Source organism: Dermochelys coriacea, chromosome 6, assembly GCF_009764565.3.
Source record: "Dermochelys coriacea isolate rDerCor1 chromosome 6, rDerCor1.pri.v4, whole genome shotgun sequence".
Taxonomy (NCBI): domain Eukaryota; kingdom Metazoa; phylum Chordata; order Testudines; family Dermochelyidae; genus Dermochelys; species Dermochelys coriacea.
This window is the reverse complement of record NC_050073.1, coordinates 101,307,459-101,333,592: the sequence shown is the minus strand read 5'-3', so window position 1 is coordinate 101,333,592 and position 26,134 is coordinate 101,307,459. Positions and strand designations below refer to the sequence as shown.

The window sequence follows — 26,134 nt, the reverse complement described above, 5'->3', positions numbered from 1 at the left end:
TAAGCTTTCGTGAGCTACAGCATCCGATGCATCCGATGAAGCGAGCTGTAGCTCACGAAAGCTTATGCTCTAATAAATGTGTTAGTCTCTAAGGTGCCACAAGTCCTCCTTTTCTTTTTGGGGGTGGAGTGTCTGAGTGTGTGTGGGGGGGGGGGAGGGGAGATGTAGTGGAGACTCGGGCGTTGTTCTTACAGTAAATGGCACAGATCAGGAGAGTTTTTAGGAGAGAGGAGACAGCATGTGACCAGTGCAAAGGGATTTTCCTGAGATGTCCGCAGAAGCCCTTTTGGCCCAGACCAGTTGGGTAACTGCTGTGCCCGATGCAGCCCTGGAAGCGCAGCAGCGGCAGGCTGGAGGGTTACCTGCCTTCGCTCCTCCCCGATCCTTCCTGTCGGCACGGGTCGGCGATGCCCCGCAGGGGTTTATTTATCGTGGGTGTGTTTGCGGGGAGAGGGGGGGGAGGGTTTCATATCAGCTCCCCGAGCCTGGCCTTTCACTTCCTTTTTCATTCCTAGTGCCCCTTACTAAGTAGGGGCTGGCCGCCCAGCCAGGCGGGGGGAGCCCCTTGGGGGTGGGGGCTGGAAGGTGTTGCTGTGACACCCGTCTACCGCGCCTGCTTTGCTTTGCAGCCGATCCGAACCAGGTGCCTCTCTCCGGGCGCGTGGCGGCTTCCCGCCGCCGCCGCCGCCCCCGCGCCCAACCTGCGGCTGCGTCAGCTCCGCGACACCAGGCGGCATCACAACAGGCAACTTGGAGACCTCCGACTTCAGCGCCAGCCATGAACACTTGATCCGGCCCCCGGGCTGCTCAGAGCCGCCCGCCGGGCCCTGGCGGAGAGGGCGCCGCGGCTGGGCTCCCTCCCCCGCTGTGGGCTTGCGCCGGGCTCCCCTTTCCCTGTCCCGCGCGGGGGGCGGGGGGGGGGGCTCTGCTGGGCTCCCCGGACCCCTCCCCCCGTGCGCTGGGGGCTCGGCTGGCCCCCCGCAGCGCCTTGTTGATCCCCTTGCCTCTCTCCCGGCTGCGCCCCCGCCCCCAGCCTCTCCTGCGGCTCGCTCCTCTCTCCCGGTTGCTGTGCGTGTGTCTTGGGGGGGGGGGGTCCCCCGTTTTCCAAGCAGCGCCGTGTCCGCCCCCACCCCGCCTGCTCCTCCATGGCAGGGCACGAGTGGGACTGGTTTCAGCGGGAGGAGCTGATCGGGCAGATTAGCGACATCCGAGTGCAAAACCTCCAAGGTAACTATCCCTATATTGCGCCCCCCGAGTCTTGTGCTCCCGGCTGGATTCGACTGGGGGCTTTGAAAAGCCCGGTTCCGTCCCCCGCTCCCTCCTGCCGGCGCCGTTCCGGCCGTGCCCTGCCCTCGCCGGCTCCTTTGATCTGGCTCGGGGGGCAAACGTGTGTGTGGCATTTGTGCGTGGGATCGGGGCGCGCACTGGGCTCCCTCGGAGGCTGGGCAGGGAGGGGAGGGGAGGGGTGAGTGCTTGCGGGGCGGGGGCCGGGGGGGGGCGGGTTTGTGTTTTCTTTCCTTTCCTTTCTCGCTTTGCTTGGGACCTGCAGAAGGAGCCTTTGTGTTGGGGGGGGGGGCCGGCAACGATGAGTTCGTGCCGGACTTTCACGTTCGGACAGGGCAGATCAATGGCGCGGTGCCAAAGGGGGCCGTGGTATGGCACTTCCTGGCCGTGAGATCTCAAGGGGGGCGGAGGAGAAGTCTGTGCAGCAGGATGCACTGGGCACTCGGCCTGGCGCTGTGATTCAGGGATCTCCTTAAAGGAAACAGGTTTCAGAGTAGCAGCCGTGTTAGTCTGTATTTGCAAAAAGAAAAGGAGTACTGGTGGCACCTTAGAGACTAACACATTTATTAGAGCATAAGCTTTCGTGAGCTACAGCTCACTTCATCGGATGCATTTTGAAGTGAGCTGTAGCTCAGGAAAGCTTATGCTCTAATAAATTTGTTCGTCTCTAAGGTGCCACCAGTACTCCTTTTCCTTCAAGGAAAGACAGGCTGGACAAAACCCACAGCCAGAAACGATCGGGCTTGTCACTAGAGGAAGGAACCAAGTGAGAAAGGAAGGGCAGTGTGTGTAAGAGGTAGGAAGGGGGCTGGGGAAGTTGCTGAGGTGTTACAAAAAGAAAAGGAGGACTTGTGGCACCTTAGAGACTAACAAATTTATTAGAGCATAAGCTTTCGTGAGCTACAGCTCACTAGCCAGCTGTTACTAATGCATCCGATGAAGTGAGCTGTAGCTCACGAAAGCTTATGCTCTAATAAATGTGTTAGTCTCTAAGGTGCCACAAGTCCTCCTTTTCTTTTTGCGAATACAGACTAACCCGGCTGCTACTCTGAGGTGTTACAGTAGGTGATTACTTTCAGGCCGTGCCTCCTTCACTGCCCAGTCACATTCCTGAAGGATTCAGAGTAGCAGCTGTGTTAGTCTGTATTCGCAAAAAGAAATGGAGGACTTGTGGCACCTTAGAGACTAACAAATTTATTAGAGCATAAGCTTTCGTGAGCTACAGCTCACTTCATTGGATGCATTAGTAACAGCTGGCTAATGTCCTCTTCCTTTGGGGAGGGCTAGAAGTCTCAGCCTGCCAAGGTTTCAAACAGGGCATGAAGACCCAAAAGGAGAGGCTCACATTCTGAACTGCAGAAAGATAACATAGGGAATCACCCTCACAGAATTCTGGGGCTCTTTCGTTTTAATTCTGGCTAAAGATAGCCCTAACCTTAATGTAAAGTCATTCATTTAGATAATTATTAATAAACAGTGAGCCAACACTGTGTTTTGGGAGGCCAGAGATCATAACACAAAATCTGATTCTGCATTGTTGGGGTACATGTGAGCTTTGCCTTTGACGTCAATTGGAGTGTATTCAAAGTGCTTTACCCGCTTTGGGGTAAATTCTGCTCGGTTGCCCCTGTGTAAAATTTGGAGTAACTCAGCTGAAGTCAGTACTGTCACTTCAGATTTACACTAGTGTAACGGTACAGAATTTAGCCTACCATCTGATTAAAATAGGCGACATATCCCCTTGTGAGCTACTGTTGAATGAGCATAAGCAGAGCTGATATACTGACTATCAGATACTTTTGCTATCTTTCTGTAGGACATACTAGCTACACCGAGATATAACTATTACCGTTAAATAGTACAGCTCTGATAAAATGTTTTCTCCAAAGTTATGTTTGCCCCTCTCCAATTACCCATGGTTGGCAGAGATAATGTGAACTGATGTAACAATAAAGAGCAGCTCTGGTGTGCAGGGATAGGAAAACAATTTGTTTAATAAAAAGAAAAGGAGTTCTTGTGGCACCTTAGAAACTAACAGATTTATTTGAGCATAAGCTTTTGTGAGCTACAGCTTTGTTTAATGTAACCTATCGATCATCTTAATCAACAGTTTGCTTTAAACTGAGGTATAAACTCTATCTCCTATTAAAATAAAAGGCTTGGATTATAGGCCGTTATTTCTTGCTGTTGATGCCTAATGATATGAAAGTAATACATGTTGGAAGGGACATTGCATTTGCTGGAAGATGGTTTTATTACATAATGTATTTAATTTACCTGGGAAGAGACCAAAATCAGCTTTTCTGTTAGCTGTCCATTTGTGGAAGTGCAGGTGTATGTTAATTAGAGATGAGCTCATTTCACAAAATGTTGATCTGCATCTTGAACACCCCAATATTCAGACTTTGAACATATTCAAATTTTGAGGGGTTGTGGTTGAGTCATTCTCTAGTTTTAGCAATCCTTCATTATGACATAATTGCAGTATTTCACCTACTCTTGGTTATTTCTCTTTCAGTGATGATTAACATGGACTGTCTGAACCCATTCCTCAAAAGTCCCCCAAATTACCCAATTTTGTAACTATCCACTGATTATATACAATAAGATTTTACCCTATAATTTACTGGTATATTTTTGAGGAGAAGATTCCATAAAAGAAGAATGAATTAAAAATGTATCACTCCTTCTTTTTTTTACCTCCTAATCATTTGTTTAAGAATGAATTGAACTTCATTACCCTCTGTAAAACTTAAAGATACAGAGACACACTGTTCTAGAGAGCCCTCTCTCTTAAAATTCCTCTTGTCCTGCAGAGGAATAGCCTATCCTGCAGGGCAAATTCCCGTTGGATAACATGAGTTCATGAAAAACCACATTCCCTTCTTACAATATAAGAGGAATTCTGAATATTAGTTGTCATCTCACTGCATGTTCCACTATAAGGTGTTTGAAAGACATGTCTTACCTTAGGTACTAAAGGGGGAAAAGGCATCAGATGAGAATACATACAATGGCGTAGTTCTAGAATAAGTAATAATACCTAGTTTCAGAGTAGCAGCCGTGTTAGTCTGTATTCGCAAAAAAGAAAAGGAGTACTTGTGGCACCTTAGAGACTAACAGATTTATTTGAGCATAAGCTTTCGTGAGCTACAGCATCCGATGAAGTGAGCTGTAGCTCACGAAAGCTTATGATCAAATAAATTTGTTAGTCTCTAAGGTGCCACAAGTACTCCTTTTCTTTTTTTAATAATACCTAGCACTTATATATTGCTTTTAAATCATAGATCTCATATAACTTTATAAAAGTGAATAAGAATTATCTACATTTTACAGATGTGGGGGCACCTGGCACTCGGAGAGTTTAAGAGACTTGCTCAGCATCACCCAGGAGCTCAGTGGCAGATCCAGGAATAAAGCCCAAGGCTTGGACTCTCAAAGATACTTAGGTGCCTACATTCCATTGATTTCAATGGGAGTTAGGTGCCTAAATACCTTTGAGGATCAGAACCTGAGCCTCCTGCCTTTCAGTCTAGTGCCATATCCACTGCAACATGCTGCCTCTAACTGAGAATACATTTTTTTTAAAGGGCAAGATGTTGATTTCAGTTACACGTGTCTGAGAACAGAATTTGGCCCTCCGTTTATAAATCTCATTAGTTCTATCCAAATCTAAAATTTTTATAAAGCACCAGTACTATATCAGTTGCAGAATCTATAAAGACTCCTGTCAGTATTTTAAAGTTTATGAATATTTATAAATATTTGTGGAATAGATACACTGTTTCAATCTGTATTGATACACCTATTGTCTATTTAAGTAGGCCCTATCTTTTTTCACATTGGGATGCAGGCTTTTATTGTAGCAAGGCTTAAAAATGATTTGAAATATTTTGTGCCCCATCTTGGCTTCACTGAAGTCAGTGGGAGTTTTGCCCTTATTTTGAAATGCCCTCTCATGCTGTTTCACTGCTGAAGAGTTATTTTCTTTTTTGAAATAGCTACTGTAATTCTTGCAATTTAACTTTATTTTGAACCTTTGTAGTTCTGTTGTAACTAAACTGTGAAATTTTGATCTCACAAACTATCTAAACTCTGCACTTTTAGTTTATGATTTCATCAGAATCTCTATATCTCTCTGGTTTTATAATTAACTGTAATGTAATTTACATGTTAAAAATCCCTGTGTAAGTTAAAATTGCTCGTAGGCCATGCAGTGCTTAATTTGTAATGAAAAGGGTGCTGGGGCTCAAGCAATTTTTTTACTTTCATAACTGATGCAGCAGGCCCGGAGGTGCTGGGGCTATGAACTGCCAAGCCTAGAGATACTGGGGCTTAGCCCTGGCATAAATTAAGCACTGAGGTCTTGCTAGTTACTGGAATTGATCTGCTCTCCTTTTACACAACTTTCTACAGTGATGTGGTTCCAATAATTACTCTCGATTTATATATTGGTATGAGAGCAGAATTAGGCCTGATAACTTAACACTTCTATTAAAAAATGGATTGGGGTAGATTATAGTGTGCTAACATTCTCACCTTTTTACTAAAAGATTAAAACTGTCATAGCCATTGGTGAAAGCTGCTAACTACTGCAACTACTGAAATATGGTATCTAAGAAAATAAATGCCAGTTTTAAAAATGGAACTGCCCGCTGGATGTTTAGACATGGCCATATGTGGATGGGTTTTTACTTTCCCTTTTTATTAAAAACTCCTATTTTCAATGTTTTAGAATAGGAAGTGATAGTAAAAGGCCATCTCAGGTAAATGCTGCTAAAAGCTACAAGAACATTTTCCATTTTAGATAAGAGAACCAAGAGTGATTTCAGGGCATAGATTCAGAAGAGTGACAATCTAAGGGAAAGAAAAAAAGGGGAATAAGTACCAGACTTGTTGACTTAGAAACCACTGAAGCGTCTCTCTCCTTTTTTTTTTTTTTTAATGATGCAGCTAGGTGCCTTTGATATATTTATATCCTTGTGCTATTTGCTCAATTCATAAATTCTCTGTAGCATATTCCTCTAAACACCAAAAAGAAAAGAAAAAATGCACTGAATATCTGAGTATCTGAGTACATCATAAAGTGGTGGAACGCTCAACAATTAATTTTCAGCCAAGAGAAGAAGATTATTTTTATCACAATAACAGCAAGAACATTTTGTTACAACGTATGAATATTTTAACATCTTCCCAACAGGAAGGTTAGTTTAGGCACTTTCAAAAATGGCCATATGAGTGAGTGTGCTTATTGCCTAGCTTTATTCACTAGAATGAAGCAACATCTGTGAAAGAAAATAATTCCCGAAAGAATATTTTTGACTGGGATCCAGTGCTCTGTAATAGTCTGAGTAATGTATATTATTCTGTACATGTCTTTCTCTACATTAGTTAGAATACCCAACTTAGAGTTGTAGAGAAGGACACTTCTGTAGTCAGAGGTTTTATGCATCTTTAGGAAGTTAGTAGTATAGCAGTTATTGAAAACTGTGCTGTTCATTTCTTATGATTTTAACACTGTTCGATACCTGGGTGGTAGAGTTCTATTGTTGTTAAGCTGTGAGATGAGTGGATCGGAATCTGAATGCATGGGTCCTTTTCCTCACTGTGCTACTGATTCAGGTTCTGATCCAATTGAAATTCATGGGAATCTTTCTGTTGATTTCAGTAGGCTTTGGGTCAGGGCCTCAATGTCTAATTTTGGGCAAGTCATTTAGAGACACATTTTCAAGTGTCCATTAATTTTGGGTGTCTCATGTTTTGGGTACTTAACTTAAGACCTAGGACCTGCTTTTCAGAAGTGTTGCACACCCACAACCCCAGTTGTAGCCAATATTAGCTTCAAATGCTTAGTGCTTCTAAATAATGAGGCCATACGTGTCCCAAGTCAGACACCTAAAAACAAGAGATTTTCAGAATTAGTGGATTGTTTTTGAAAATGTTGATCTCTCTGTCTCTGTTTACCAATATGTATATTGGGTATAATAATACCTACAATGGTCACACTTGAAAAAGAGTTGCCTTTTTGTAGTTATTACTAGATATAGCAGTGTGCATTTCAGGTAAAAGGAATATATCTCAAACGGATACAACTTTTCCAAATTGAATAAACCTGATTTCAAAGTAACTGCTTGCAGAGTAAAGTATGCAACATGAGCGAGATATCTGGGACTTAATGTTTGTAAAGTGCATGGGAAACCTTGGATGAAAAGTGCTGTAGAACTGCGAATTAACTTAGTTTTTTGTACGGAATAATAATGTTAAGATGCACCTCTCAACCTGTGAAGGCGTAAATGTGGAACACAATATATGACAAAGACCCAAATTGAGAGATTTTTAAAAAAAAAAGTGAATGCAGGAAACATAAAGTTTAGCCGATTAATTCCTCTAATGTAAACATCTCTGTATCCTCAATTTCATAGTTTCAGCAGTAAACATGAAGGAAGACCATATCTGTATGGAATGTAGGAAACTATGGCATTAAAAAGAGTGAAGTCTCTCAAAATGAGAGACATGTAAGCAGTGTGAGTTAACAGAAAGGTAAGATTGCATGTTTAATTACTCATTAGCCAGGAATTGACAAAGTCAAGACCTCTTTGTTCCAAGTAATCCAAAAGACAGAGGGCCTGATTCTCCATTCAGTTACATGTAAAACTTCTGTGCTGGGCCATGGATTCGGTATTTATTCACAAGAAGAAATGTCACCTGCTTATGTACAAGTTCCACAAGGTACTTAAGGATGTGCCTAACTTTAAGCATGAGGATAGTCTGCGGATGATGGTCACCAACACCATGTCCTGTTTCTTTCCATGTAGACTTTCCATACAAATTTTGACAAGGCCCAACCCCACTCACTTGTTTTATGAGACCTGGTGAGGTCACACACCTAGGTAGTTTGGTTGTAGTTAAAAGGACAATGTCAGTTTAAAAGTCACATTTTTTTAATAACAAATGTAGTTACAGAACTCAAAGCACCATATTAAAATTGAAACAGATTTAGAAAGCTAATTTACGTGTCACTCTTTCTGCTATTTTTTTTTTCATTTCTAGTTAGCTTGGACGAAAATACAGACTAGTGAATTTCAATTACATTTAAAGACAACTGTGAAGTTATTTTGCTTTCATGTTCTCAAGTGTTCAGAAACTCTACAGTATTTGTATTTGCAAACTAAAAAGGAACGTTTAAAAAATCCTTTCAGTTGGAATTAAGGGAAAGCCCCTAAATTTGGTGCTTTATTTGACGTAACATTGTCCTTTCAAATACCAGTGTGATTATGTGCAATGATGATCAAAGTTACTACTATTATAGAAATAAAGAGGAGTCCTGTGGCACCTTAAAGACTAACATTTATTTGGGCATAAGCTTTCATGTGTAAAAAACCCACTTCTTCAGATGCAGAAGTAGGTTTTTTACCCACAAAAGCTTATGCCCAAATACATTTGTTAGTCTTTAAGATGCCATCGGACTCCTCGTTGTTTTTGTGGATACAGACTAACACGACTACCCCTCTGATACTATTATAGGGCAGATGTTAAAGACAGATAGAAGAAATAGGAGGAAAAAAAGAGCCACAGAATATTATCTTTTGCTTCATTTGTAAGTCAAATGGATTTTCAAAATTCACATATTATGGAGAAAAAAATACCAGATAATTCAGGGGTGGGCAAACTTTTTGGGCCGAAGGCCACATCGGAGTTGCAAAACTATATGGAGAGCTGGGCCGGGAAGGTTGTGTTTCCCCAAACAGACTGGCCCTACCCCCTATCTGCCCTCTCCCACTTCCTGATCCCTGACTGCCCCCCTCAGAATCCCCGCCCCATCCATCCCCCGCTGCTCCTTGTCCCCTGACCGTCCCCTCCAGGGACCCCCGCCTCTAACCACTCCCTGCGAGCCCACCCCCTATCCAACCACCCCTTCTCCCCGTCCCCTGACTGCCCTGACCCCTATCCACACCCCCCCCCCCGACAGGCACCCTGGGACTCCCACGCCTATCCAACCGCCCTTTCTCCCTGTCCCCTGACTGCCCCGACCCCTATCCACACCCCCCACACCCTAACAGGCCCCCTGGGACTCCCACGCCTATCCATCCCCCCTGTTCCCTGACCCCCCCCCAGAACCTCTCCCCCATCCAACTGTCCCCTGACTGTCCCCCAGGACCTCCCGCTCCCCGCCCCCTTACCATGCCGGAGCCAGCCGCGCTGCCCGGCAGGAGCGGTGGGTCAGAGCGCTGGTGGCACAGTGCGCTGAGGCTGCGGGGGCGGAGGGACGGCAGGGGAGGGGCCAGGGTCTAGCCTCCCTGGCCGGGAGCTTAGGGGCCAGGCAGGATGGTGGCCTGTGGGCCGTAGTTTGCCCATCTCTGAGATAAGCAGTCACATATGTATCAAGGATGGTGGGCTAAATGACGTCACTGGAACATTTAGATAAGGAACAGACTTATTATATATGGTTGCTTATCTGTTCTATTTTTATCTATCTCCAGTTAAATACAGTGAATGCAGGTTACTATAATGATCACTGGAATTGTAGGATGGATTTGACGTCATCAATTTCTTGCATTTTTCTGTATAAACAGCTGAGCTACATTTTAGAGCTCTGTTTGAGGATTTAAAGTAACAGTCACAACTTTAATCATCCTCTTCCAATGCAGCTCATAACAGCAAAAGTGAGGGTTTCTGCAGAATGAGAGATTATGAGGGTGTAATTCTGGAAGCAGACGAGATTTCTAATTCCACAGTCAGAAATCCCATCAGAGATCCTGCTGAACCTGAAAAGATGTGATCAATAATACTTGAAAGGGGATTGCGATCTCTGCACACAATACTCTGTTTGATGGTAGGACTCAAGATGTAATCATTAAAATAGTATAGTGCTTAGGGGATGCTGCTAGCTGGGCTGAACTAATATTGACATACACAAAAAATATTAAGGGCCTGATTCTGGCTTCACAGGGCTTTTCACTGGCATAACTCTGGAATTCCTCCTGATTTATATTAGTATAGTTCAGAGCATAATAAGACCTAGTGACTCTATAAGATCTGAAGAATGTTGAATTCATTTCTGTGCCTTTCATATTGCAGTCTTGCAGATCTATTTGTTTATAAAATATCTGCATAACCTCTCCCCCACAAGATTATGATCAAATTGAAATATTTGTATTTCAGGGTAGGGACTTTTCTTTTTAAGGTGGCTTGTTTGTGGATAGCCTGGATCTCAGATCTGGACAGCTGCCAAAAATATATATATATATATTGTTGTCCCAATTTTTTATCTTGACATAATTAACCACGTGAGTGGAGGAGGAACTTTGCAAACTAGCAGGTTGGCAGGCAGATCCTTCGCTTCTGCTCTTCAGTATCATTTACAAAGAAAGTAAGGTGGAACACCTGTTTTACATGGAGCCTCTGGTGAATTTCCTGGTTAGTCAGGCTGCAGTCCTGCAGTTTGATCCAGGCGCGTGGACTCTGGTACATGTGGGGGCCCTCACTGATTTCAATGGGACTTGAAACACATATCAGCCCTTTCTGAGTTCTGTTAAAGTCAATGGAGTTCTTCACAGGCACAGGGCTCTGCTGAGATAGATTGTAGCATTGAGGCCTCAATATGCTTTGAGTACTCAATGCTTTTTTTGCCTCTGTTTTCACTAACAAGGTCAGCTCCCAGACTGCTGTGCTGGGCAACACAAAACGGGGAAGAGATGGCCAGCCCTCTGTAGAGATAGAGGTGGTTAGGGACTATTTAGAAAAGCTGGACGTGCACAAGTCCATGGGGCCGGACGAATTGCATCCGAGAGTGCTGAAGGAATTGGTGGCTGTGATTGCAGAGCCCTTGGCCATTATCTTTGAAAACTCGTGGCAAACGGGGGAAGTCCCGGATGACTGGAAAAAGGCTAATGTAGTGCCCATCTTTAAAAAAGGGAAGAAGGAGGATCCTGGGAACTACAGGCCAGTCAGCCTCACCTCAGTCCCTGGAAAAATCATGGAGCAGGTCCTCAAAGAATCAATCCTGAAGCACTTAGAGGAGAGGAAAGTGATCAGGAACAGTCAGCATGGATTCACCAAGGGAAGGTCATGCCTGACTAATCTAATCGCCTTTTATGATGAGATTACTGGTTCTGTGGATGAAGGGAAAGCAGTGGATGTATTGTTTCTTGACTTTAGCAAAGCTTTTGACACGGTCTCCCACAGCATTCTTGTCAGCAAGTTAAGGAAGTATGGGCTGGATGAATGCACTATAAGGTGGGTAGAAAGCTGGCTAGATTGTCGGGCTCAACGGGTAGTGATCAATGGCTCCATGTCTAGTTGGCAGCCGGTGTCAAGTGGAGTGCCCCAGGGGTCGGTCCTGGGGCCCGTTTTGTTCAATATCTTCATAAATGATCTGGAGGATGGTGTGGATTGCACTCTCAGCAAATTTGCGGATGATACTAAACTGGGAGGAGTGGTAGATACGCTGGAGGGGAGGGATAGGATACAGAAGGACCTAGACAAATTGGAGGATTGGGCCAAAAGAAATCTAATGAGGTTCAATAAGGATAAATGCAGGGTCCTGCACTTAGGATGGAAGAATCCAATGCACCGCTACAGACTAGGGACCGAATGGCTCGGCAGCAGTTCTGCGGAAAAGGACCTAGGGGTGACAGTGGACGAGAAGCTGGATATGAGTCAGCAGTGTGCCCTTGTTGCCAAGAAGGCCAATGGCATTTTGGGATGTATAAGTAGGGGCATAGCGAGCAGATCGAGGGACGTGATCGTTCCCCTCTATTCGACACTGGTAAGGCCTCATCTGGAGTACTGTGTCCAGTTTTGGGCCCCACACTACAGGAAGGATGTGGATAAATTGGAAAGAGTACAGCGAAGGGCAACAAAAATGATTAGGGGTCTAGAGCACATGACTTATGAGGAGAGGCTGAGGGAGCTGGGATTGTTTAGTCTGCAGAAGAGAAGAATGAGGGGGGATTTGATAGCTGCTTTCAACTACCTGAAAGGGGGTTTCAAAGAGGATGGCTCTAGACTGTTCTCAATGGTAGCAGATGACAGAACGAGGAGTAATGGTCTCAAGTTGCAATGGGGGAGGTTTAGATTGGATATTAGGAAAAACTTTTTCACTAAGAGGGTGGTGAAACACTGGAATGCGTTACCTAGGGAGGTGGTAGAATCTCCTTCCTTAGAGGTTTTTAAGGTCAGGCTTGACAAAGCCCTGGCTGGGATGATTTAACTGGGACTTGGTCCTGCTTTGAGCAGGGGGTTGGACTAGATGACCTTCTGGGGTCCCTTCCAACCCTGATATTCTATGATTCTATGATTCTATGATTCTATGCACAGGAGCAATACAAGATCAATACCTGTCTGGTGGGCAGTTAGGAGTCTAACTCTGTTTGAGCATTCAGCCCCAGGTTATTATATTTCCCTTATCTGTACCAGGCCTGTGGTTGTGCCAGGCAGTAAAATTCTTCAACTTTTGACACTTTGGACACTGTGGGCCTGGTTCAATGTCCTTGTTGCAGTTGCAGGCTAGCTGTACTTCTTTCTCTTTCTGGTCTGTCTGAGTGCACCCCCTCTGGGGTTGGGCCTTGTGCCTTTATTATGCTGTGGTAGAATTCCATAGTTCTCTCACTCTTAGACCAGGCCCTGGGTCACAGTACCCTTTGTACTGACAATGCTTACTGAGTTCTAGCACCTATGGTTCTTGCTTGCAGGAGTCTGTGACTAGCGGTGACTGCAGTGATCAGACAGCCTTCTTAAACAAAGTATGGTTTATTTTGTAGTCAGAACAAAGTATTTGAAAACAACCAACGGTTGACATGGGTTTTCTGTCTTCCCCAAAGGCTTACCATCCCCTCCTGGTAGTAACCTAGCTCCTTCAAACGCAGGGTGTCGAGTGTCTTCAACTGGTTCCCCTGAACAACTGCCCCACCCTCTTGAGAAAATGTGCTTTTTTTTAAAACTTGCCAGTTATTTTAATATCCTTATGTGTGCGCAGGCCTTTTCCTGTCCTGGTGCTATCTCTTAACAACCCTCTCGTGTTGCTGAGTGATGGCTTAGTTTGAGCCATTCCTTATCCTTCATGTATGTTTTCCCCCTAAGGTCCTGTATTAAGAAAAACCACATATTCATTCAGTAAACATCCCAATGGCCAGGTCAACATACAGTATTCATCAATTACTACAGAGCAGCTCCAATTCAATCACAGCTGCTACTTCCATTGATTTCAAGGGGCTTTTGATTAAGCTTTGTGTGTGCAACCAAAGTGTAGGTACTGCTCTTATGCATGGATTCTATTCATTTTGTGCAATGAAGGGTACTTATAACCCTATGTCATTTCCGTCTTGGTCACTGTAAAGAAACCCCCTATTGATATCAGTGGGTGTTCTGCATATGGAGTGAGGGTAGAATATACTTGGGGCCCAATTCTTCTCTCACACTGGTGTAAAGATGGAGTAATTCCACTATCAGTTGGGTTACACCAATGGAAAATCAGGGTGAGTGAAAGGAGAACCAGGTCCCCACTGTTCAAAGTCTTTTAAAAATAGAAATATCCATTGGTGCATGGTTAATTCTGTTAAAAAACTGATTCCCCATTAGAATGGTCCTTAATACACAGCACTTTCTAGCTTTTATTGGCATTTGTTATAAATGCCTTCTTTTTGACATGAACTGTGGTTATAATATTTTATTTATAAAAGTTATATATTTATTAATTTATAAAGTCCTCACTTCAGAAATAGTATCTGGGACTCTGAATGTAAGGAGCAAAAATTAAATGTAATTGGGCTGAGTGCCCAGAGACAGTAGCAAGACAAACAAAGTGGGCAAACAGGAAAAAAATCTTCTTAAAGAGAAGAGCCACTACAAAGATGAGGCTCACCACAATGCCTCTACTGACTCCAACAGGGAGGCCTCCTTAGTCACAGGCTTGAAGATACCTCAACATCTTCAGTTCTGTAGACGGGGTCTCTGAATGAAAAAGACCCTGCCCACTTCATATAGAACACTGGGACAGTAAGGATGGATAACCCACTGACCTGTGATGGCTTTTTTAGGGAGAAAAGGAGATTTTGGAAGTGAACACTTAAGTACCTCTGGCTTAGGCTATTAAAATAATATCCAAAATATCTCTGGCTTTCTGAGATGGTGCAGAGTCTAGTGGATTAAGCACAAGCAAGGGAGTCAGGAAGTCTTCTCGGGGTCTTGTCTAGGCTCTGCTGTGACTTGCTGTGTGGCCTTGGGTACCTGTCTGGCTCAATTTCCCCATCTGTAATATGATTATTATTATTTCCTGCCTCATAGAGGTTTTGTAAGGATTAGTTAGTTAATATCTGTAAACATGCTGAAGATGTAAGGCATTTCACCAAATGTTATTCCTAAGAGATTTCGGTGAATGGTGCAAAATGTAGATTTTTATTTTCTAGTAGAACGTTATCTGATAACTGAAGTATAACTCCTGGAGACTTAAAATTCCACCCATCCAGCAGGGCATTTCGTGCCCTTAAAGTTCCACCTCTTTGGCCACGGATTTACCGGGCCTGATTCTACTGTATATCCCGAGAGGCTTCAGTGGAGTAAGTTGGAATTTACAGCAGTGTAACTAGGAGCAGAATCTGGCCTCTGCTCTTAAAATGCCATCTGTCAGCAGGGGATTTCCTGTCCTTGATGGTGAATTCCATTGAATAATATTTAATTCCTGCTTTTTTCTTTAAAAAAGACCCTTCCTTATGGCAGGACAAGGCATCATTTTGAAACACTGGGATTCTTGCAGAGCTCTTCCTTTTTTCTCAGTTTTTGAAACACATTTGTTTAGAAGGACATCAAGTTGGAAGGTTAAAAAGAGTTTTTGTTCTGTTCCCTTATAGGAGTTGATAGTTATTGACCTTGGCTGAGACAGGATTGAGTATGAATTTTGCTTGGTAGGCTGAATTTCTTCTTCCTTTGACAGACAGTGCTTTGAAGTGTTTAATTCTGGCCTTTCAAAACTTGCAAATACTATGCATTTATCAGAAGGATGAAAAGGAAGGGGAGATCTAATTGTCTTCAAAAAATGTGTATCAAAAGGAGGTGCCCTGTTTTGGTTGCTAATATAACTAGGCAGCAGTGTTAAATGTCTACTGAGTAATGCTTCACTTGATGGTAGAAATGTCGCTTATCATAAATATATTGTAGTTTCAGAATCTCAAGGTTGCATCAGTTCCATTACTGTAAGTCAGGAAATAATCACGTCCTGGGGATGATATCCTGTATTTAAAGAGAAGGGATAGCAATGCATACATCCTCTATACTTGGCAACTTGACCACGAGGGACCAGCTCTCGAGACTTTCAAAGCCAGTGTCCATGTTTCTCCTGACTTTTGAGACCCTTGCATATGTGGTGGCATTAGGGTGACAGCCTTTGGGAAAACCACATGAAAAACAAGGAACAGTGCTTTATTTTAAGGGATATTTTAGGGAAACACCATTTCCCTTAACATACCATGTATTCTTCTCTCAAGTGTACATTTCTACTGCACTCAGGTGTACAATGCAATTATCATAAGCTTCAACTTAATGTTTAAAATGATACTTATTATCAGTTTTAGTACATTTCGTTCCATCTTTGTTTTTTAAAATCAATTAATAAAACTCTTTTTACATGTGCAGTTGAAATTGACTTTAATTTGAAGCTCTGCCTTAACAGAATCAATAATTAGCTGGGTTCTGCAATCTGTCCAAGGTCTGTTTACACAAGGAAAATAAATTTTGTGACCATGACACACAGGGTGGCCAACCATCACTTATTTCGAAGGATGTCCCTTGACTCTCTTATTTCATTGATTTGTCGCATAAGTGAGGGAAGGTTGAATCTAACCCGTGCAGAGCTGCACTACGCAATGTAAATGTTGATTAAAATTTGTTTTCAGTTTAGAATTCAGCCTGCAGAAACCTAATGTTTGACAAAAACTAACCACAAAACTAAAAGAATTTAAAAGAGCTCTCCTGCTGCATTGTCCTAAGACAGCACTGAATTGCACACTTGAAATAAAAATCATGGATGTGGCTGCTTGTTTGAGACTTTGCTTGTTAAAACATCATGAAGTTTCTCCACCCCAAGCCTCTGTTTTTGCAATTGTAACACAGGTAAGGAACTGCTAGGAGGAATTTAGAAAACTTCTGGAAAGGGAAAGGTTCACTAATGGCTAAGTAAACAGCAAATATTTGCCACATATGGGCACTAATATGTTGTATTGCAAAGAAGGGTCAGTGAGTTCTGTGTACAGGGGAAGGAGTGGGGCTTTGAAACATGGTAGCCAACTCCTTCTTCTTGCAATTTCTTAAAACTTGTGGAATTTATTATGTCCATTCCTCCCGCAAGTGCAGCAATGGAAATAATAATAATATCATCCATTCATTCAAAGACTTTGCTTCAGCTGTTCTGGCTGCGTCAGCTGCTATGCTTTGAGGCCTGTGAAGTCCTTGACCGTCCTCTGATTTTTCTGGTGAACCCAAAGAATATCTTGCTGGCTGTCCTACAGCTGGCTGTGGAGTGGGTTGTTTTCCATGCATATTCAATCCTTGGTCTTTATGCTAAAATTGCCAATTAGTGCCTATTGCAGAGGTCATTATTGTGGTGTAGGCACCTGTTTACAAGGAACTGGGCTGGGACCATTATGTCTTATCACTCCAGCCACCATGCAACCTGGAGAGATGGGTGCTTGGTTAAGATAATTATAATTTCAGCTCTCAGATGGTTTTATCACATTCTCATTTCCTTACCAAAACTTAGCATAATAACAAACTAAAGTTCCTTCAGCTCTGCACCACTTTATCCAAGCAGAGTCAAAGGAAACAAGTTTGCCTTCATCTTGCTCTGTAGAGTAATTATCCGCTTAGGATCCCAACCATAGACCTCATCTCAAGAGCTGCCTGGAAAACATTACACTCTGGTGATGATGATTTACACATGACAAAAATACTCATGTGGGCCACCCACAGGAACTTTGGCTTGCAGGTTGCATTGTGCATATGGCGGGCCATGTACTGCACATCAGCTTCCTGGAGAGAGAGAGAGAGAACAAATCTGTGTGGATCTGGAGGTAGCCTTAAATAGTTGTGGACTTATGTCAGGGCCCAGACCTGAATTTGGTAATCAGATAAAATTATCAACAGGTGGTAGGCTCTCCTTCCCACCTGAGCTGCAAGAGCCACTTTGTGGTTTAAAGGTTAGAAGATGTTAGCTGACTATCACAGATCCACAGAGTCTGGTCTGTGCCTCAGCTTATAACCAGTCCGTTGGGAGTGACCATTTTCTTGTGCTAGGCCCCAAGGACCCACAAAGTTCTGCAGAGGCAGGCCCGTGGCCTCCAAGGGTTTGTCTAGACAGCAATTAAACACCCATGGCTGGCCCAGGTCAACTGACTCAGGTTTGCGGGGCTTGGGCTGCAGGGCTGTAAATTGCTGTGTAGACATTTAGACTAGGACTGGATCCCATGCTCTGGGACTCTGTGAGGGGGGAGGGTCCCAGAGCCCAGGCTCCAGCCCGAGCCTGATTGTCTACACAGCAATTTGTATCCTTAAATGTGCTGGATACATAAGAAAAGGAAATGTGTATCAAAATCTGTTTTGCATTTAAAACTGATTTATTAAACAAAGGAAGTATTATCTGTTATTACTGAAATGAACAGTTTCTGGTCACCATGTCCTTCAAGACTTTAGAACTAGTAGATCTTATCCCCTCACACCTCATTTTTATTCATATACTGGAAGAGGAAATCAAACTTTCCTGTTTTTTCAACTCTCCAACAGTTTCTTAACTTTGAATGAACTAGTCATTGAGATGAACTATTTGAATAAACAAATTAAGAAAATATTCTCTCTGTATCTGCAGAAGAAGCTACCACGGTTAAGAGCAGTTTTAGCACTTAGGCAGTCACTTCTACCGGGTCAGTGGTTTTTACTTTCTTTAAAACTTCAGCAGCAAACATTTACTTTAATTTTTTTTAAAAAATAATTGATTTTAATAAATTATACTAAGTTTAAGTCTTAACATAGTTTCAAGTTTAATTTTAAATAGTTTTGTTAAAAAAAAAAAAGGAAAACCTGATTTAAATAAGAATATGATTTTTCTTTTCTTTGTGTTTTATGTAATTGATTTTTATCCATCAGGACATCTGGTCACCCTAATTGTAATCCACAAGGCCAAGTTAGGCACCTAGGCTCCCTATACAATGAATGGGAAGAAACAGGAACCTGAGAATGCAATACACAAAAGCCAGAATGCTAGGTGGGGAGCCTCCTAAGCTAGCCAGTGGGAGATGCTGATGAGAGGGGTGTGTGCTAAGCGTTGGCCCTTTCTCAGGGCTTGGCACCGAAGTTTGCAGGGAAGTGCCTGTCTCTGCTTAGTGATGCGCAAATGGGAACCAGGAGGCTAAAGTGTTTTTTGTGGGACTGAGTTAGGTGCTTGCCACATTTTACACACTTTGAGTGTGGAATATTGTGTAGTGCTGGAAAGGTGACGGCAGATAAGTAACCTGCAGGACCACTTCCTTCCTCTGCATGGCTCAGCTGTGGCTCTTCCAATATATTTACTCCCATGCAGTAGTATGGACATACTGTACAAATATAGAGTGAAGCTCAGTCGGTAGAGATAAGAATTAGGCAGTTAGTGGGGAAACAAATATGTTAAAGTCTTCCAACTCAAGCCATTTCTCATTATTAATAAGAAAAAGCTCAGATTTTTTTGTGTAGAAAGTTTGGGGTATTTTTTGGTACCGTCTGGACACATACATTTGTGCAACAAATCACCACTAATGTAATGACTACAGGATATAATACTGTCTTCCCCTTGTCCATTTCTCATTAACATAGATTTTCCGCATAGAGACTTGATTTGCCATCTGGATATGTATTATTTGTACAACAAGATCATGCCTAATGTTATAACTGAAACAAACCCTATGCCCTGACTCTTGCACTCCCCCACATCCCCACCCCCACCCTGAGCACCAAATGGGAGCTCCTGCACACACCCACACCCACATTCCCACCTGCACCCCTTGCACCAAATGGGAGCTGCCCAGGTAAGCGCTCCACACCCAAACCTTCTGCCCCAATCCTGAGCTCCCTCCCTCATTCTAGCCCCTGACCAGACCTTGCACCCCAACCCCCAGCCTGCTCCTTCACCCCCAGCCCTGTACTCAGCGCACTCCCACCCTCATCTCAGTGCAGAGAGAGGAAGAGAATGGCTAGAACCAGGGAGAAGGTAGTTACCTCCTCTTTGTGGACGGGGCTGGGACCCCAGACCGGCAGCGGGGCTGAGCGCGGCCGACAGCCGGGACCCTGGCTGGCAGGAGCCGGCGGATGGAACCCCAGACTGGCAGCGGGCTGAGTGGCAGCGGGCTGAGCCACTCAGCCCACTGCAGGTCTGGGATCCCGGCTGCCGGCCCCACTCAGCCCGCTGCCGGTCTGGAGTTCTGGCTACCAGCTCCTTGCCAGACGGGGTCCCGGCTGCAGGTCCCGCTCAGCCTGCTGCCGGCTTAGGTGAATGGAACCCCAGGCCTGCAGCGGGCTGAGCGGGCCGGCGGTGTAAGATCAGCGTTTTAATTTAATTTTAAATTAAGCTTCTTAAACATTTTGAAAACCTTGTTTACTTTACATATGACAATAGTTTAGTTATATAATATATAGACTTATAGAGAGAGACCTTCTAAAAAATGTTAAAATGTATTATTGGCACGCAAAACCTTAAATCAAAGTGAATAAATGAAGACTCAGCACACCACTTCTGAAAGGTTGCCGACCCCTAGTCTTGTCTGACCTCCTGTAAAACACAGGCCAGAGACCTCCCCACAAATAATTCCTAGAGCAGATCTTTTAGAATTGTATCCAGTCTTGAATTAAAAATTGTCAGTGATGGAGAATCCACCAGGACCCTTGGTAAATTGTTTCAGTGGTTAGTTACCCCCTGTTGACAATTTACACCTTATTTCCAGTCTGAATTTGTCTAGCTTCCATGTCCAGCCATTGGATCATGTTACAAATTTCACTGCTATATTGAAGAGCCCTTTATTAAATATTTGTTCTGTATGAACTGTAATGAAGTCACCCCTCAACCTTCTCTTTGTTAAGCTCAATAGAGTGAACTCCTTGGGTCTCTCATTATAAGGCAGGTTTTCTAATCCTCATAATTGTCGTGGCTCTTCTCTGAGCCCTCTCAAATTTATTAACATCCTTCTTGGATTGTGTGTAAGGGGACTGTTGCCCCCTTACTAACATTCAGTGGGAGTGTTTTAGTTGCTAGCTCCCAGTACTAAAAAGGGGGAAGGGTTGATGGGGAATCAGGACCCTGAGACTGACAGCCCCTGGGAGCGATGGGGAGAGGCCATTGCTCCAGGTCAGCCTGAATGACGGTGAGCAGGCTAATCAGGAGGCCAGGGAGGTCCCGTCCTCCGTGTGAGCTGGATTTGCCTGGGTCAGACAGAGTGCGGCCGAGCTAAGGGGAAAGCAGGGGCCCAAGCTAAGCTGGGGAGAAGAGCTGTGCCAGATCCAGAGGGACCAGAAAAGCAGCCCAGAGAGAGCAGACCCTGTCTTGGGAGCAGAGCTGCAGCAACCAGAGCCAGGGGGGCCAGAAAAGCAGCCTAGGAAGCAGGTCAGTGCTGGGAGCAGAGTCACAGAAGCAGCTTGCAGAGCAGACCTGTCCTGGGAGCTGAGCTGCAGCAACCAGAGCCAGAGAGGCCAAAGAAGCAGCCCAGGGAGCTGGAGGCAGAGCAGCAGCAGCAGTGCAGAGACCGAGTGGTGCAGCTGGGGCTGGAGCAGTCCGGAGCTGGGTGCGGTGAGCAGCTGGGGAGACTGAGGGGGACCCTGGGCAGCGGGACCAGCACAGGGAGACGCCTCAGCCAAGAGGCTCTGCAGGCCAGGCTTGGATCCTAACCCCAACAGGGCGGGGGCAACACTGAGAAGAAGGGTCCTACCACTTAGAGCCTGAGAGCGTGTGGCCACCACCAGAGCGAGTGTCCAACCCACAGCGTCACTGCAGCACAGCCAGGGCCTGAGAAGAAGGCCTGGGACTTACAAGGACCAGACTGTGAACGGCCCGGACATTCCAGAGACACCCTTTGTGATGTTCCCTGCCACAGAGCGGGGTGACGTGTTTCCTTTAACCTTTCCCATTTTTCCTTATTCTTTTTAAAATTAATTGTTGATTAAATAACTTGCATTTGCTTTAACTTGTATGTAATGGTAAGTGGGTCAGAGAAGTGCCCAGTGCAGAGAGAGTACCCCGGAGTGGGGATACCCTAGCCCCTGTCCTAGGTGACCACAGCAGGGTTGGGAGTCGAGCCCCCCAGGAATCCTGGGCCCAGCCTTGTTGGGTTACGAGGACTCTGCCAGACAGGAGAGTGGAAGGGGAGTCCTCAAGGGCAGGAAGGCCACTGGGTAAAGGAAGTGGGAGCGAGGACTCAGATCCTTTCGCTAGCCCACTTCACCGGGGTAGTGCAGAAGCCAGGAACGTTCCCCACAAGAGCGGGACTATTCCTCCACTTACATGTGGACACCAGAACTGGACACAGTATTCCAGCAGTGGTCACACCAGTGCCAAATAGAGAGGTAAAGTAACCTCTCTGCTTCTACTTGAGAGTCCCCTGTTTATGCATCCCATGATGCTTTTGGCCACAGCATCACATTGGGAGCTCATGTTTAGCTGATTATCTACTATGAACCCCAAATCTTTTTCAGAGTCGCTGAGGAGGATGCAGTGTGTGCTCCCCCATATGTGGCCGTCTCTCTCAGGTTCTGTTGGCAGGTGTGGAGAGGGAAGGTTGTTCCTCATTGCCCCTTTTGGGGTGGTTATGATGTTAGTTCTGCACAGTCCTTGTACTCACATAGGTACAATTTGTTCTTGGGCCCTAAATGGGAAAGCAAAGTAGGGTGTGACTTTCCCTCCACCACCCTCTTCCAGTTTGCACACCCGTACAGAGGGTGTGTATAATCTGGCTCTTTATTAGCAAGACAGCCCCAGACAGATTAGCACTGACTAAATGTATGTGTGTATGGTGCAGGGTGGAGAAGAGACTGGAGGAGACAAGGGTAATGATTTTGAAGTGACAAGCCAAACATAACATAACAGGATTTAATATGTGTGAGGAGGGTTAAGGAAGACATGGGCACTACAGTTGGAAACTGCTGGGGAAAGCAACAGAAAGAGAAACACTTTGGCTGGGGATGCTGAGCACAGAGCTGTGTCCTGCTGGAGCTCTAGAAGTAGGACTATATCTCTGTATAAGCTTTTACTGCTGCTTATGTTGTTGCTCAAGGCAACAACAGCAGAACGATGTGTATACTGTAAATAAAAATAGACTAGTAAAGAAAATCCGGTGCGTTTCCTCTCATTTCTGTCATAACAAGGAATTAACCCAACTGGAAGTCTGAGCCCTTCTTAACTCTCGGCAGCTGCAAGAACTATTGAATAGGCTTCATTTTTGTATATATAAATTTGCCTGGATGACCTGATAATAGATACAGTTACGCCCCCAACCTCGAAAAATGCCTCTGGTGTCTGAATCCAAGACAATAAAATTGAGGGGGGAAGCCTCCTCAAAACTGCAGTTGCAGCCATAGAAAGGGTATGCAGAACTAATTAAGACCGAGAGGCCTAGTCTACGTTAAAACTTAAGTCAACATAGCTGCCTCACTCTGGAGCGTGAAAAAATCCAGACCTGGGAGTGCCGTAGCTCTGCCGACCTAACCCCCAGTGCAGATGCAGTGAGGGTGGCAGAAGCTACCATCATTCGGGGGTTGGAGTTCCACAGCACTGGAAGAACTCCTTCCGTTGCTATAGGCTGCATTTCAACTATAGAGTTACAGCAGCATAGCTGTGGTGCTGCAATCGCGGTAGTATTGGCATGGCCATAGTTTCTCAGTCCCATTTGTAGTCTCAGTAGGGAGGCAAGTAATCTAATGGGTTGTGGAGATGGAGTTCATCCTGTAGAGACTCTCCATAGATGACAGGGCTAAGGCATATCATTGGTACAGTAGTGTGGGGGGGGAGAATTTGCAGAATTATTGCTCACGCTGCAAGGTAGAACTTCAACGCCATTAGTCCAGCACTGGGGTTTTCTTTCTTTTTCTTTTTTGTCCATCCTTTCTAAAAATCACTAGACTGTTTTACAGTAACAGTCCAATACAATAAAAAGAAAAGGAGTACTTGTGGCACCTTAGAGACTAACAAATTTATTAGAGCATAAGCTTTTGTGAGCTACATTTATGCATCTGATGAAGTGAGCTGTAGCTCACGAAAGCTTATGCTCAAATAAATTTGTTAGTCTCTAAGGTGCCACAAGTACTCCTTTTCTTTTTGCGAATACAGACTAACACGGCTGCTACTCTGAAACCAGTCCAATACAATGTCACTAGCCCATGGTTACTAGAGAGTTTGGAAATACTGTAGGATTTTTTTCTTTTTATAATGGTTGTGATTTAATGGGCTTTATTTTAAATATACTTATGGAGATTTCTGGAGAGAAGAGATGGTAAACACGTATTCTATAGTATGCCTTTCTTGAACAAATGCATTTATAGAAATCAGTGAATTTGGCTCAGAAAATACAGTGTGAATGTATTTCCAGAAGCTATAAACTGTGAAGCTAACAAATTTCAGGATCATTTTTAAAGATCAAGATTATGTACTCTCTTAAATTAATAGCACAGTATTGAACCTGCTTTTGTTTTCTGGTCAACTATCATAATATAGTTGGAGCATGTTCAGCTTTATATATTTACCAGAGAATATTTTATGTTTAATCTCTTAATGAAGCTTCAGCATCATGAAATCAAATATACTATATCACTGAACATAACATGTATAGAAACTACATATGCCATTTTTAACCAGACAGCTGGGTCTTAATAGTGGTTAGAATGATAAAACTGAATAGATTTGTCTAAGAGGTTATAGGCAGGACATTCTTAGCTAGAAATGCCACCATATTTTGGATCTTTGGCAGTCTATCTGATTTCTGGGTAAAGAAGTTACAGAGATAATTTACATTAAGCAAAGCAATTTATTCTCAATAAGGCTGCAGAATTTATATGCACAATTTATACAAATATGTGTAATATGCCAAAATCAGTGTCATTGCTTTAGTGTAAACTAGACAAACTATCCAAATACCTTCTCTGGCTTATCTGACTATGTAGGGTGTTTATTATTTGAAGTCCTTTGTAGCTTAATTTATTTATGCATGAAAATCTTAGAAAGGCATTCCAAATAGCAGTGAAGACAGAGACATTTTTGAGACTTCTGCTTCCCTATCACTAGTCGCAGTGTTAACTTTATCATAGTGGGATTGTATATCCTCAGAAGCAGTTGCATTGTGCCGTGTTACATTTACTTTTTGTGTGTACTTAAGAAGAATAATGGAGTGGGAACTTGGATCTTCCTTTTCTAAATTCACAGGCCACCTCCACTTGGGAGACGGTTATTGTGAATGGTGGGAAGTTGTTTGGGCTACTAACTAGAGAGATGTTCCTGCAATTCTTTACACAAAGTAGTCCTTACATTATGCAAGTAGTCCCTGGGACTGCTCACATGAGTAGGGGCTTACAAGATCCAGCATTAGCTTAGTTCTTGTTAAAGCTATATGTTTGCTATGGCCATCACTTTAATGACAGACCTTGACTTTTTGGGCTTTTTCATAACATGTCATAGTCTTTGTAACCTCAGCCACTCTGCTGTCTCTCAGGACTCCCCTGAACTTTTACAGTTTGGTTCTATAAATGACCAATGTTATGGATTTGAGAGAGAGTATTCCAGTTTTTAAGTAATTTAAATCTTAGTTAATTAAGCAGTGTAAAATGGCTTATTGGAAAATAAAGGATATTTTGCTTACAGTAATATGACCCTATGCCTCTTTAAAATGTTTTGCAGCAACAAACAAACAGCCTTACCCATGATACATCAATTATTTTGGAGAGTAAGAGGTAGTGTTAAGCTACTGGTTAGAGCAGAGAATGTGGTGTCAGGAATACTGAGTTCTCTTCCCAGATCTGTCACTGTCTCTCTGCGATATTTTAGACACGTATCTAAGACCAACATTTTGCAACCTGAGGATTTAGATACCTGCCTTTAGCCACACAAGGTGGAAAATTTTGCTCGAAATATATCTGTCTTCCATATCCATAACATTTTACAATATTTATAAAGTGTAAATTTATTGTGCACAGCACTTGTGTGAGAATTAATTTGATGTTTGTGAAATGGTCTGAGGTCTTAGACTAAAAGATGTTTAAAAGTGCAGAGTATTACTGCATGTCAAAATTACAAATAAAAACAACATTAAAAGAACACTATTAAGGATGCAAAGTCAAGCACTCACAAGTTAGGAATTGCCAGAATTAGCATTGTCTGTCTTTAATTACATGATCACATACTATTTTTTCCATATGACCCCTTATAAGGCTTATAATTTGGGCATATTTTCACAGGCATGTCAAAAGGCGCATCCCCCAACACAAAAGGAACCCCGGGCTAAATTTCAAATCCCCGCTCCAAAGGATGTGGGAACTAGAGCTTTACAACATGGGCAATACATATTTTTCCCTAGCTTCATTCTCAGAAATGACTGACTCATTTTGTCTGAAATGAAAATGAAACAAAATATCTAGGGCTGTCAAGCGATTAAAAAAAATTAAGTGCGATTAATCACCCGATTAAAAAAAAGTAATCGTGATTAATTGTGCTGTTAAACAACAATAGAATACCATTTATTTTAAATATTTTTGGATGCTTACTACATTTTCAAATTATTAATTTCAATTAAACACAGAATACAAAGAGTACAGTCCTCACTTTATATTTATTTTTGGTTACAAATATTTGCATTAAAAAAAC

At 43.5% G+C, this 26,134-nt stretch overlaps 1 protein-coding gene across 1 annotated transcript in view; it reads left to right on the top strand.

The window, feature by feature from the left end:
- The first annotated feature begins 490 nt into the window (after positions 1–490).
- Positions 491–26,134, top strand: part of CLMN (calmin) — a 113,179-nt gene continuing 87,535 nt past the window's right edge. Inside the window, exon 1 of the mRNA XM_038407861.2 lies at positions 491–1,227. Coding sequence (XP_038263789.1) covers positions 1,146–1,227 — 82 coding nt within the window. The 5' untranslated portion in view covers positions 491–1,145. The remainder of the gene's footprint in view (positions 1,228–26,134) is intronic.